We start from the raw sequence: 13672 nt of genomic DNA, 5'->3' as shown, positions 1-13672 counted from the left end.
GCAGTATTTTGTATGTTTTGTACGTGGAGAGCCCGAAGCCCAGAGAGGCAAGTGTCCCCGGTAAGTATGAAACTGGTACCAAACAGAGGGCCCCGGATCCTGCCTCGTGTGCTCTTTCCTTCAATAAAGTGGCAGACAGGACACCCACCAGAACAGGTGGGTGTCTTCTTTCTCTTTTCTACGTCCGAGTAAACATTAACTCGCAGGTTCAGCTGGACGATGATACTTGGGGTCAATTTTGTTTAAAAATCTCTTTATCAAGTACCTGGGGGAGTTTTCTTTGTTAAGGCCTCATTTTAGATGCCATCCGGCCTCCCTGGACATGAGTAGGGTTATGTACGATTAAGGCAAGCATGCATTACCCCTCACCGGGACTCCCTCCCTTGAGGGGACAAGACAGCGCAAACAGGCGCACACCCGATCCCCCGGGCAGGTCACACACATCACAAACACACTAGGTGGAGCCGTGTGCATATTAAAATCGAGGAACGTTCTGCGGTTACATAACAGCTCCACTAAAGGCAATCACTTCCATGGAGCCGTGTTCTCCAAGGGGCCACAGCACTTTCTGGTTGCATGCTGGGCACTTTTGGAAACTGCAGTCAATTCTGAAGGCCACCAGGGCACCATTACCATGTAGCAGCAATTACTGACTGAATGGTGCTCTGGTTCCATGCCTTCCGAGGGGGGACTGCTGCAGGGTAGGGTAGAGTTGCCTGGAGCCTGGCTTAATGAAATTGAACAAAATACCCAATTTCTAGAGAGTGTAAGAAAAGTTTAAAATGCCTTATGGATGTGTTGATTTGATAACAAATATCTACTCAAAATCCTATAGCTTTCCAGAATTCAGGCAATTCAGTGAAGGGGAAAAAAAAAAATCCCCAAATCTCTAGAGTCAGACATCTTGGTGATGTTGCATTGAATGGCGGCGATATCCCAGTGATGGGATAAACTGGGATGGAGCCTGAATTGGAGTGCAGAGGGGCACAGTGCTTTCGTTTCCTGGGCCAGTTTGAGCCCTGGCTCTGCAATGACCAGCCAAGTAGCTTTAATCTCCTTGACCTCTCTGAGCCTTGATTTTTTTTTTTTTCTCCTACATAACAAGGATAATAGAATCTGATGTACGGATTGAATGAGATTTTATATACATATACTAAATGCTTGGCACAGAATGCCCAATAAATTGCTATCATAGGTATTATTATTTCAGAATTATGTGAAGAGTTGTAAGCTGCCAAATTCTTGCTGTCTGTCCTAATAGTCACATTCTGTTGATCTGCTTTTTATTGCACTTATAAAATAGAGGAAAAATACCTGTTCCTAAGCGTGACATCTAACTGTGCCTGATCGTGAAAGAATAATGAGAAGTAAGGCCACCGTCTTACTTTCCCCTTGTTGATTTTACAGAACCTGAGGTCAGGTGTGAGGACCTGTAAGCCTCTCTCTCTCCCTCTCTCTCTCTCTCTCTTTCTCGGCTCCCCAGGCCAGAGGGCCTTCCTGTGCCCAGATGAGAGAACACGGAGTGTCCTTTGATGGCACAGAGTCACCAAGGGCGGGAAAGGCAGGGGCTCAGATGCAAAGAGCCCTCGGGACAGGCTGGATTCTCCCTGCCCCCACCACCAACCCAGGTGAATGAATGAGCGAGCAGAAGACTGGCTGAGGGAGGGAATGAATCACGGGTGGACATGGCTGAGCCTCAGTTTCCTCCTGTACAGGATGAGAGGTTGGAGGAGTTCCATGGTTTTCAAACTCTGTTTTTCCGGTCTTCACATAATAATGGACATAGAAGCACCATATCTAAAACAGGTATCAGTGGGCAAGTCTGAATGAAACCAGGGCCGGCAGGCCTGAGCTCCACAGCTGTTTGCTCCCCCAGGCTCCGTCGACCCTCCCTGGCCCTGGGTTATCTCCACGCAAATGGAAAGACTGGACTCAGTGGTCCCCGAGGTCCCTGCGGCTCGGAGACTCTCTGATAACCATAATTCCCCATGTAGAACATAGGCCGGCTTGGTGTGGGGTCTCGGGGCTTCCTTGTAATCAAGGAATCAGCCAGGTTAATGGAGCCAGGAGATGGCTCTGTGACGCAGAGGGCGCCTGGGGTCTCAGCAGCAGGGTTTCTTTACCAGGATGGCTGCTGTTTGCACACTGGGGTTACGCAGGCTCCTTCCCACAGAGCGGGGTCCCCGTGGGCCCACGGCTGCGGCCCCATTTCCCTCAGGGAGCCATGTGCTGACTCTCCGATGAGCAGCCGCACCCTCTCCCCAGGTCTGCTGATGGCCAGCTTTCTCTGCACCCCCTCGTGGGGTGCAGAGCCCGGCCTGATAAAATCGCTGACGCAGATTGCCGGCCCAGCTGCGGTGCTGGCATGGACCCAGCAGCCCAGACGGTCACTGGCAGTGGTTCAGCTGGTTATTGGCATCGGCGACATTGTCCTGCTCAGACTTTAAAGGCGTAAGGCTTGCCTCATTCCTGGGTCAAACGCTAGCAGGAGCAAAGTGGGATGCGTGGACCCACCCTAAGGGAATTCCTCAGCTGGTTGATCCCGTGGGGGAGGGGGTGGAGGTCACGGCTACTGCGGACAGATACAGATACAGATGAACTGAGGGGCCAGCGGCCCTGGAGTTTCTGTCAGACTTATGGAGTCTCTTTTGGGCTTGTGGGAGACCCGTGACATCTCTGCTACCTTTTCCCGGAAGCTGACCCACTATAAACCATCTCACCTGTCCTGAGCACGAGAAATAAAAAAAACAAAAACAAAAACAAAACAAAAAACTCCCCTGTAACTTGCGATTTATCTTTCCGGATTTCTCAGCTCACTCACCCATACGTCTTCACTGGGTATCTATTCTAAAAGGGGCACAACATTAGGTGCTGGAGATTAAAAAAAAAAAAAAAAAAAAGATGCTTCAAGACGCCGCCCTGCCTTATGAAATCCACTGTCCACACCTCTGTCCACTAGACGGTTCCAGCACAATGTGAGAAGTTACCCGAGGGGCACGTTGGATATGCGGAAGCACAGACGAGGGAGAGACGGAGCATGTCTGAGGGGCAGGGCATACTTCATGGACAAGTGATGCTTGAGCTGAGTCATAATGGCCAAGCGGTACTTTTCCAGGCAGAAAGGTGGGAGGCGAGGCGCTGTGCGGGGAGGGCGTGCACTGTGCCAGTGCAGAGAGGTGTGAACGAGAGCGGTGTGCTCGGGAGCGTGAGTAATGCAGGGTCGTAGGGTGTGCGGGTGTGAGTGGCCAGAGGTAGGCTGCAGGTGCTGGCTGAGGTCATGGCGTAGGGCTTGGAGGAGCTGCTTTGGAGCTGTAGGACCCGACCCCTGCGGTCTGGGAAAGCCACGGGGCAACGGAGGGATGGTTGTGTTGCTCTTCCCAAAAACTCAGAGCTCAGAGGCTATAGGTGAGGAGAGACAAGAGTGCTGGGGGCAGGGGTGGGGGGAGGGGAGGAGATGCCAGCATCTGGGAAAATAAAGTCTGTGAGGCTTGGAGCTGCATGAAGCATGCGCCCTGAGCCCGTCGGAGCAAGTTCTAGTTGCTCTGGCGGCTGGACTGCAGGCTGACTGGGAGTCTTTGAGAGACGGCGCTTTGCTGTGGCCCCTGCCCGCCGCCGCTCACCTGCTCACCCGGCTGCTCACCTGCTCGCCTTTGGTGTGGCTGGGGGAGGCATAGGCCTCCGGGTAGTGCTGCCGCTCGAATGGGCACTCGAGCGGCTCAAGGTGGTGCTGGCTGAAGGCGTCCGTGCGAAGGTGCTTGCGGGGCCCGCTGCTGCTGCTCTGGGAGTCGATGCTCAGCCGGCAGCTGTCCTGGTCACCTGGCATCCCCAGGCAGGGAGAGAGCTTTCAGGGGACCCATCTACCACACCCCAGGCCAGAGTGGAAGGGCAGACTCGGGCTACAGAGTGATGGGAAGGACCTGGCTCCGGGCTGCGGGACTGTGGCCAGCTTGGGGGGTGGGCCACGTGCTGTAGGCAGGAGTTGCAAAGTCTGGGGCCACCGGTCCCCGTGGAGCCTGAGCAGACTGCTCTCCTGCACCCCCCACCCCCGACCTGCCCTCTGGCTCCCCAACACTCACTGTCGTCCATTTTCCTCTTGCTGTCGCTGCCAGGCTGAGCAATCCCCAGGAGCCCGTTGATGGAGTAGGTGGAGCCCAGAGAGTCTGACTGGGGTGACTCTGGGGGCGTTACAGCTGAGCTGGGGACTGCAGTCGGGGGGAGAGGGAGAGGGTCAGCACATGCGGGTGACACTCCTGGGAGCCCCCGCTGCCACCATGGGGGACACAGGGGCCCACGGGAGTGGGGGTTCTTGGATCAAGGCTGCCAGAAATGTTTCCACCCCTAAGTATGTCAGTGCATCTTCCCCGGGACCCAGCAACGCTTTGTCGGTGGAAGGGCTCAGTCCGCACAGGCGGGTGTGTGTGTGTGTGTGTGTGTGTGTATGTGTGACTGTTTTTGCTGATGGGTATGGGCTTGCGAGGCTGAGTGTGCCTGCGGGTCAGCACTCACTCAGCGTGTGTCCCGGGCTCAGGGACTTGGTGGCCACACAGCTGTCCATGGGGAGGTTGAATGGTTGCTGCACTTTGGTCCGGATGATCCTGTAAGGAAGACAAGAAAGGCTATTAGAGAGAAGAGGAGGAAACAGGACTCACGCTGCCCTGGATCTGTGCCTTTTTGAGAGCCCACCTGGGTATCTTAAAGGCACCTCGATTACAACCTGCTACAATCAAATGCATGGCCTTACTCCTCACACCTGGTCCTTCCCAGTTTTCCCGTTTCATGATCAGTTCCATTGGTCACTCAAGGCAGAGATACAGGCAGAGTTCACGTCTGCCTCCTTCCCTCTTCTCTCAAGCCCATCATGAGCTTCAGTGGGTTTGACCTTGTAAACCTCTCTGCTGTTGACCCCTCTCTGCATCTCACTGTCAGCAACTTAGTGCATGCCACTACCAAGTCTCTCCCTCCAGGATCGCTCCCTGGCCTGCCCCTATCTGCTCTTGACCTTTCTACTCGATTCTCCTGATTGTAGCTAGAGTGGACTTTTTGAGATGCTGGTCAGCCTCCTGCTTAAAGTCTGCCAAGTTTCTTATAGGTCACAGGTAAGAATATGTGACATGGCCACCTGCCTCTAAAGGGCAGTCTTTGCTGACCTTTCCACCTCAGCCTACCCCATATTCCCCATCTATCTGCTGGCTTTCTTTCGGCTTCTTGTCTAAGATCTATGAGCCACAGGTCCTTTGCATGTGCTGCCTCAAGGCTCCTTTGGCTCCCCTTTTCACTTATTTAACTCTTATTCATCGTTCTTACTCAGGGACATCTTTTCATACCTTCCTAAACCAAGTCGCTTTATGCTAGCTCACATACCTGCATGTTTCTCTCCTCAGGAGGACTTACAGTTGCACTTATACAATTGTTTGTGTGGGCACTTGATTAGTACTTGATTAGTGTCTGTCTTCCCCCTAGACTGTAAGCTCCACAAGGACAAGGATTGTGTGTTTCCAGGGCCTAGCACATAAATCGAGTGAATCACACATACATGAATGAGCGAGTGAGGAACTGATTGACTGAGGTAGTGAGTGAATAATTGAATGACGAAACAATGGGGTGAATGCTTGAATGAGGGCCGGGTTAGGGGTCATGTGGCCCGAGAAAGTATCAATTCAAGATTCTTTCATTGACCAAAAAAGGATGTAGCGTGTGAGGAAGGAAACTGTGGAAAGTACAACCCAGGGTGGGGTGGGGTGGGGGCAGAAATGTCTCCTAGCAGTGGGGAGGTGTGATATCTGCCCGGAGCCTGGGGTGCTTCCTGCTTAATTCTTCAGCAGTAGGCCCCTCCTCAGGCTCCCCTCTAGCCAAGCCAGGCCCTTCTTCGGGTCTCTGTCATGATTCCCCCAAAGCCCAGGTGCCTTGGCCCCCGGCTGCTGTGTCCCTCTTACCTATTGATGGAGCTGACACTGGGCACAGTGTCATTGTCACAGACCCCCTCAGCCAGGAGCCGGTCTCGGATCTCCCAAGCAAACATGGTAGGGTTCTGACGCTTGTAGTCTCCAATCTTCTCCACCACCTTGGGGGTGGCCACCTTGGGCTTGGAGCCTCCTATCACTCCAGGCCGGATGCTGCCAGTCTCGTAGTACCTACTCCAATAGAGAACCCCAAAGAATTACCCAATAAGCAGGTGGGGTCTTCCGGCCGGGACTTAGCCAGAGACTCTCATTCCTCTCCAAAGCTTCTGGGGAGGGGTTTGGGGGCTAAAACGCACCCCCCCCCCCGGGCTGGCCTCAAACACTTGATGTTCCTGGCACTATCTGTTTCCCTTGCATGGGTAGGTTTATGCTGCTGCCGAACTCTGCTAAAGACCTCACCCTGGACACCTGGCTTCTCTCTCTTTCCCTCAGGCCAGTGTCTTGTGTCTGAGCTCCTGCAAGAGCCACCTGTGGAGAACAAAAGATTTCCCTTCTTAGAAAGGAAATTGTGATGCACATGCTGCGTGTGTACAAGTTCACAGTGGTGGGTTTCTCTATCCGGCTTTTCTTTCTTTCTTTTTAATGTTTTTATTTATTTTTGAGAGGGAGAAAGAGAGACGGAGCACAAGTGGGGGTGGGGGCAGAGAGAGAGGGAGACACAGAGCAGGGCGCTGTGAGCTGTCAGCACAGAGCCCGATGCGGGGCTTGAACTCACGAGCCATGAGATCATGACCTGAGCCGAAGGCAGACGCTCAACAGACTGACCCACCCAGGTGCCCCTCTATCCAGCTTTTCTTAGTTAAAGCATGACTCGCTGTTCTTGGCCATCCCAGCTTTACCCTCCCCAGGAAGCCAGCTTGGATCATTGGGCCCTCTGCCTCGGTCTGGCTGGTTCACCTTTGCTCCCCTCCCTTCCCCCCTGGCTGGCCACTGGTTTTCTACCAGGTTGCATGGTTCAGGTTGAAGCTGCTTCTCATGGACTCTGGAATGCCAGCCTGTCCTGGATCCCTGGCTACGTCCAGCCCCATAAGCCAAGCTCACTCTCCCAGGCTGTCCACTTCTCCTCTCCTCTGAGCAACCAACTAGCTGCTTTGGTGGATCAGAGACTTAGGTCAGGATAGCTTTGCCCTCCTTGTTGTGAAAACTCTGTGGTCTCTTCTACAATGAAATAAAATCTGGTTCTTTAAAACTCTGCTTGCCTGTCACAGCCTTCCAGGGCTCATCTCTCTGGGGCACCCCAGCCCACCCTGGGAAGCCCTCTCCTGACCCTAGCCACAGAGCACATGTTCCCCTGACACCTTCGGTAGGAAGCCAGGGCTCTCCACAGTTCAGTTACAGTTCAGGGCTCTTTGCCTCTTTAAACCAGAATTCCACTTGAATCCGTTAAAAAAAATTTTTTTTTAATGTTTCTTCATTTTTGAAAGACAGAGAGAGACAGAGCACAAGCAGGGATGGGGCGGAGAGAGAGGGGGACACAGAACCTGAAGCAGGCTCCAGGCTCTGAGCTGTCAGCACGGAGCCCAACGCAGGGCTCGAACTCATGAACTACAAGATCATGACCTGAGCCGAAGTCAGACACTTAACTGACAGAGTCACTCAGGTGACCTTCTTCTTGAACCCACTTATCAGTTGGGTGAGGGAGACAGGTACATTGAACTGATGCAAAGCCCCAAGTCCCCCAGTGCAGGGGCATTTTGGGAGTGGCTCTCCAGACTGTGCTATGTCAATCCAGAAGCAGGGCTTTGCTGCTCCTGGTTCCACCTGAACCTTTGGGTCATTGGTCCTCAATTCTGGCTGCAGAAAGTTGGAATCACTTGATGGAGCCTTAGCACTGTACGAAAACTTGGGCTCATTCTCCTAAAGTTCTGCTTTAATTGGTGTGGGCTGGGGCCAAGACATATATATATATATATATATATATATATATATATATATATATATTTTTTTTTTTTTTTTTTTTTTTTTTTTTTAAATTACTTTTCTCCAGGTGACTCTAACGTGCAGCTGGGGCTGTGAGCCACTGCTCTGTGGTTAGTGTTCATACGTGTTACCTGGTCATCTCATAAAAATCACAGCACCCAGGACTGGCTTCCAGAGTGGATGCTGTGATTTATATGTAGGTCTGGACCAGGCCTTAGCTACCTCTCATCAGGACCCCCTGATGCTTCTGCTGCCGATGCTCTGGGAGTTACCAGTTTGAGAAGCACACTCAGACATCCCTCATGCAGGGCTTAGGCCGCAGGAGCCACCTCTGATCATGTGCCCCTCCCTGGTGGCTCCATTTCCTTTGGTCTCGGCGGTTGGCGGGGGTGGGGGTGGGGTGCTTTGGGGAAGATGCTCCTGCTTTAGGAGTAGAGAAGCCTATAAAAATAAGACATGAGACAAAGGAGAAAAGTGGGAGGGGAAAAAAAAGGAAGGAGAAGTGGACAAAGAAGAAGAAAGGGCAGGAAAATAACAGAAGAAGAGCAGTGCATAAGGGGGAGGTCCAGAAGTGCCATCACACTGTTCAGGTCCCGGGGACCAAGGTTGGACATCGGGAATGGACCCGAGTCCCCTGGGGGAAGGGAGGGTGGCTGCGAGGTGGGCCGCAGAAGGCAAGCCCTGCAGGGACGGTGGCGTGTGGTGAATTTTGTGCTTACCTGCCAAGGATCTTGCTGACACAGCCATGGCTGACTCGGAGCTGGCGGGAGATGTCGCAGGGCCTCACGCCCTGGTGGGCCAGGTCCACGATGCGCTGACGCACCACTTCAGGCAGGGGTCTGCCGTTCACAAAGGCCCCTCCTAGCTGATTCAGCCCTCCGTGGCCTAAGAAGACAGTAGTCCCAGGAACAGCTGTCAGGGGCCAGGCAGGGCGGGTGGGTAGGAATTAGCCCGGGCGTGGGTGCTTGTGTGCATGAGAGACCGTGCATGTGAACTCTAACCATCGTGCCCTCTGGTTCTCCTGATGCAATGCCCCCGGTTTCCCATTGCAGAGGGAGGGCAGCTGCCATTGGGGGGCGGTGTATGATGCCACAGAAGGGCACGCTGCAGTCTGGGCACCTCTTGGACCTGCACAGGCTCCTCTGAGACCCTCAGCCCTCCTCTCTGAATGCCAACCCCACCACCTTCTTCCCTCCCTCTGAAAGGGGTTGGAGATGCAGAGTCTTCCTACTCTGACACCGAGCTGTGTGATGTTGGAGCAGGTCCCCTCTCCTCTCTGGCTCCCCGTTCCTTATCTATCAGATGAGGGCATTCAGTGGTCTTTACATTTGTCAGAGCCAGATTTTGTAAGCACAATTGCACTGAGAAACACAAACGCAAATGAACCGAAGCAGAGCTTCTCTGCTTGAGCTGGGGCAGAGCGGGCCCAGGCCCTGTGTGTGGGCTCCTGGCCCGAGTGAGTGACCCCGTGGTTTCTTCTTTATGGGCCAGAGGACTAACAGGACTGGCAGAGAACTCCCTGCCATCCATTCCCGGGGGCCCAGGACTATGTCAGGCTGCAGGCAGTTGTGCAGAACGTGGACAAGCCGTGGATGCGTGTGCATGTTTCCTTAGCTGCCTTCCCGACTTGCCCTCTGCCCTCTGGCCCCAGCCTGTGTTTCATTCTGAGCCCTTCTACCTGTTCCAATGTATTTATTGAGTGCCTACTATGTGCCAGGCCCTGCAGATGCCCAGGTGAATAAGACAGATGTGATCTCTGTTCTTGTCTCACAGGGTTTACTAAAGTGAGGGCCCAGACCAACAAATAGCCAATTACCAGACCACGTGACCACTGCTGGGATGGGGCCCAAGTAGGGAGTTATGGGAACCACTGAAGGGGACCAAGCCCAGGCTTAGGGGACCATAGAAGGGTTCCTGGAGAAGTCTGAACTTTGACTGAACATAAAGAGGTGTTAGCCAAGTGAAGGAGTGAAGGGAGAAAACTGTTCCAGGCAGTGGGAACAGCATGTGCAAAGGCTTAGAGGTAAGAAAGTGCTTGTCTATTAGACTTACCAACCTTCTCAACTCTCTAAAATCCCTAGACCAGCTTGGACTAATTCCAGGGCTGAAATATCCCTTTTGCTGATGAAGAGACTGGGGCTTGGAGAGTTTTAGTGACCTGATTTATGACTTAGGTGACTCAGCCCGTTTGAGGAGCAACCAGCCTCTAGCTAAAGATTAAGGCTCCCATCAGTGCTTCTTGGGTTGAGTCCTGCACTTGCATTGAGTCCAGGACCGACCGTGGAAGCTTGGCACTGCCCCTGCGGGCCTGCACTGAAGGTGCCATGGTCTGGGCATGAAGGAGATCTTTCCACACCGGGGCATGATTTGGTGATCTGGCTGGGATGGTGGAGCTTGAGGGGTGGGCGTCAGGGGGAGCGAGCAGACAAGGAGGAAGAGCCAGTGCCAAGCCTTCTGTGTGAGCCCGTTAAGGACTATTTATGGCCAAGGGTGGGAAGCGCCTCTCAGAGCACACAGTGCCCATTATCGCCCACTGACTTAGCACATTCAGAACTGCCTTGCAATGTCCCCTCAGGGGCCCAAGCTGGCTTCAGCAAAATAGTCAATTTCTCTTAAAAGAAAAAAAAAAGAGGCTATAAGCCTCTGGCCTGGGCAATAAGTCAGGAGGAAAAAGCCTGCTGGCCAAATACCCAGCAGGAGGGACACAGTGATCCATCTCCCTGGTGGAGGCAACTGGGTGAGCTGGAGCACAATTTCCACCTGTGCTCTGCTAGGCAGCTTGTCCCAGCGAGTGCTTTGCCACCAGGGCTGGGAGGACATCCCAGATGACCCTCTCCTGAGCCTTCTCATGGCTACAGGCCATTCTTGGAGAATGGCTTAGCCACTTGATCCTCATTCGTCCATCCTTATGGTCTTTTGGCTCGTTTGGGTCCAGACACTGAACACAAGGGGGCGCCAGACAGCCACCCAAACGCAGACAAGACCGTGAACTGTCCAGCTTTGTCCCCATTTTCCCCCTTCGATCTGCCACGTCATCTACCAAGGTTCAGGTGTTTGGGGGTGGGGACTAGAGCCTCTATATCTGGAAGCAAGTTTTCCTGCAGGTGGAGTTCTTCACCCCTAGAAAGGTAGAAGTTGAAAAAACCAAGCGCCATTTTGGGGGTGACCTGAATTGAATATGGTGCCTTAAAAAAATATCAACCCTATCTGTTTCTCTGTTGAAGCTGTATGGGCTATTGTCCTAAATCTTCCTGAAGGGCTGATCAGGATTCTTAGAGACCTAAGCCCTCAGGAACCTTCCCGAAGGCTTATTTATTGGATCATCCAGCATCAGTGTGAAATGGAAGGTGTTCTCATACCTCTGGCCCCTAAACTATAAATGCTCTGGTGCTTTATTTTATTTTAGTGGCTTCTGAGTGACTTTGTGTTGCTGTACAAGGAGCTCTGGGCCAGAGTCTTGCATCGACTCTGTCTGTTTTTACTTTTATCATTTGAGAAAGTTGGTAGGTTTGTTTTTTTTTTTTTCCAGCCCTACTGTTCTCATCCATTGAATGAAACTTTTTCCTGTGTCTAATGTTATGTCTCAAGCTTGGACCTAGGACTGGGGCAGTGGTTCACACACTTAAGCTTGCATCAGAATCACTTCGGGAACTTTTAAAAACACAGGCTGATGAGCCCAGTGCCCTGAGTTTCTGAAGCAACAGGTCGAGGATGGAACCATGAATTTGTTTCTACGAAGTTCCCAGATGCTGCCGATACTGCTTGTCTGGGACCACACGTTGCAAACCACTGGTTTAGGTTGGACAATGGCAGGGAAAGAAAACTGAGAGGAACTAAATATTTGTACATCTACCACCTCAGCCCTACCTTCTAAGAATAATAATTCATATTATTTGTATGTTAAAATTTTCATTTCTTTTTATCTCAACGCGTACGTATGAAGTGCCTACCACGGCTCAGGTACAGAGCACTGAGGATGCCATCTTGAATAGGACAGGAAACCGGGCCCTCAAGGAACTTACAATCTTTGGGGGATGCAGTCACATAAATTGGGAATCACGATGGTGAGGGAGAAGTTTCTTGAAAAAGGTAAGTTCAGGTGTTAGGGGAGCCCATAAGTGGTCAGATGGAAGTTGCAGGGAGGAATGACCAGGAGGTAACCAGGTGAAGAAGTATCCACAGGAAAATACATCCATGCACAAGGTCTTGGCGCTCTCAAGGCACTGGAAGACATTTACTGTGGTGTAGGACAGGCAGGTAGCAGGCAGGTAACAGAAGATGGAGATGGCCCGTATGGTTTGAGGCATTGAGCTGAGTCCCCATAATGGAAGGACTTTTGTCCTTCCTATGTCCGGTGTGGGGGAGTGGAGTCCTTTGGGTGAGTCACCACCAAATGCCCAGAGGTGGGTGCAGCCTTCCTTCCTGCACCGGGATGGGCTGGGCCGCCCACCGTGCTGACCGCCTTTCCATGCAGCTGTGGATGAGGTGGGCTTTGAGGCCGGAAGCCGGGAATGAGTGGGAGCTCCTGGTTGGACTAGTGGGAAGGTGTGAACCCGAAAGAGGTTGGAAGCTTCCTAAGCAAAGGCCCTTTGCATGGTCTGGAGCATCATGGGTGGGTATGGTAGAGGAAGACAAGACTGCTTGGCCGGACACAAGCAGGTTCTGAGTGCGGAGGCCCTCAGACAAGGGGATGCCGACTTTCCCAGGGCCACAGAAGGAAACTGAGGGGTTTCGACACTGAGGGGTTTTGATCCTTGCAAAACCCCAGATGAAGCCTGCTGTCCGGAAGTGTTTACTATGGAAAAGTGCCATTCAGGAAGGCATTAGGATTTTCTTTGGTAATTTCTTCACTCCGTATAGAGCTCCAAGGAACAGGAATGGTAGGAGGAAAAGAGAGACGCTCATCGCTTAAAATTCTTGTTACGTGTACCAATCCCAAACCTTTAAGACACATGGAGAATTTTCCTGGGCCCACAGTCCTTTATACAAGTCTCTGTCATGTCACTGAGGGCACTGATAAGTCTCTTTATTTATATTCCAAAGGGCCCTCCTCAAGGGCAGGACCTTTGCCGTCTTTCTCTACCTGGCACCTGTCATAAAAGTCGAATTAATGCTTCAGCATATACATGAGACAGAAAAATGTTTTCCAAACGTGTGGGGCTGTTGTGATGGTCACATCGCACTGACTCTCCACTGTGGGATCTCTAAGTGGCAGACTCCAATACTCTCCTCTTTCTTTCTGCCTCATTCCTCATGCCTCTGCCCAGTCCCAGAGTGACACTGGTGCAATGTGCTGTTCTGGGAGAATTTCCATGTAACTCCCTGGGGATTTTTGCTTTATCTCCAAAGGGTGTCGAGGTGGAAGTTTGACCCTTGGTAGGACTATAGCGGGAGGGGCTTGTGGTCACCCACTGCAGCCTCCCAGCTGCTCCCCTTGGCCTGGTGCCTTTCTGGAATAAAGGCCAGGGCCTCAAACCATTCCTAAAGGAAGTGTTCCAGGACCACAGAAACCTAGTGTTCCAACCTCTTGTTCCACCTTGCACCCCAAGTCTGCACGTCGGATTGCACTGGCATCCATGGTTATGGGTTCCCTGGGCACATTAGGACTTAGACTAGCACGATAGGGGTGGGCATGCCGAGAGACAGCCTTCCGCATCTGGCTTTAGCCCCGTCTTGCTGCGTGGCCTTGGTGTCTGTGCCTTGCACTTCTCTCCCCAAGGCTGACTGACTGGGGCAGAGACAGTAGCTAGGCAAAGCTATTGCCTCTACTTCTCATTCATTTCGCATCGATG

General features: G+C 52.4%; 1 protein-coding gene across 9 annotated transcripts in view; it reads right to left on the bottom strand.

Moving 5' to 3' along the window:
- The window catches only part of PAX8 (paired box 8), a 58346-nt gene that overhangs the window by 17315 nt on the left and 27359 nt on the right, over nt 1-13672 (bottom strand). For 5 of the 9 annotated variants that reach the window (XM_019444545.2, XM_053890937.1, XM_053890938.1 and 2 more), the window contains exons 3-7: nt 8600-8765; nt 5934-6134; nt 4507-4595; nt 4077-4202; nt 3641-3816 (exon numbers count right to left, since the gene is read on the bottom strand). In XM_019444545.2, coding sequence (XP_019300090.1) covers nt 3641-3816; nt 4077-4202; nt 4507-4595; nt 5934-6134; nt 8600-8765 — 758 coding nt within the window. The remainder of the gene's footprint in view (nt 1-3640; nt 3817-4076; nt 4203-4506; nt 4596-5933; nt 6135-8599; nt 8766-13672) is intronic. The other 4 variants (XM_019444555.2, XM_053890939.1, XM_019444591.2 and 1 more) reach the window with 1 other exon arrangement.

This window comes from Panthera pardus, unplaced genomic scaffold (assembly GCF_024362965.1).
Source record: "Panthera pardus isolate Hobbes unplaced genomic scaffold, ASM2436296v1 HiC_scaffold_26, whole genome shotgun sequence".
Lineage (NCBI taxonomy): Eukaryota > Metazoa > Chordata > Mammalia > Carnivora > Felidae > Panthera > Panthera pardus.
Note: the sequence above shows the minus strand (reverse complement) of the source record. Positions and strands in the feature narration are given on the sequence as shown.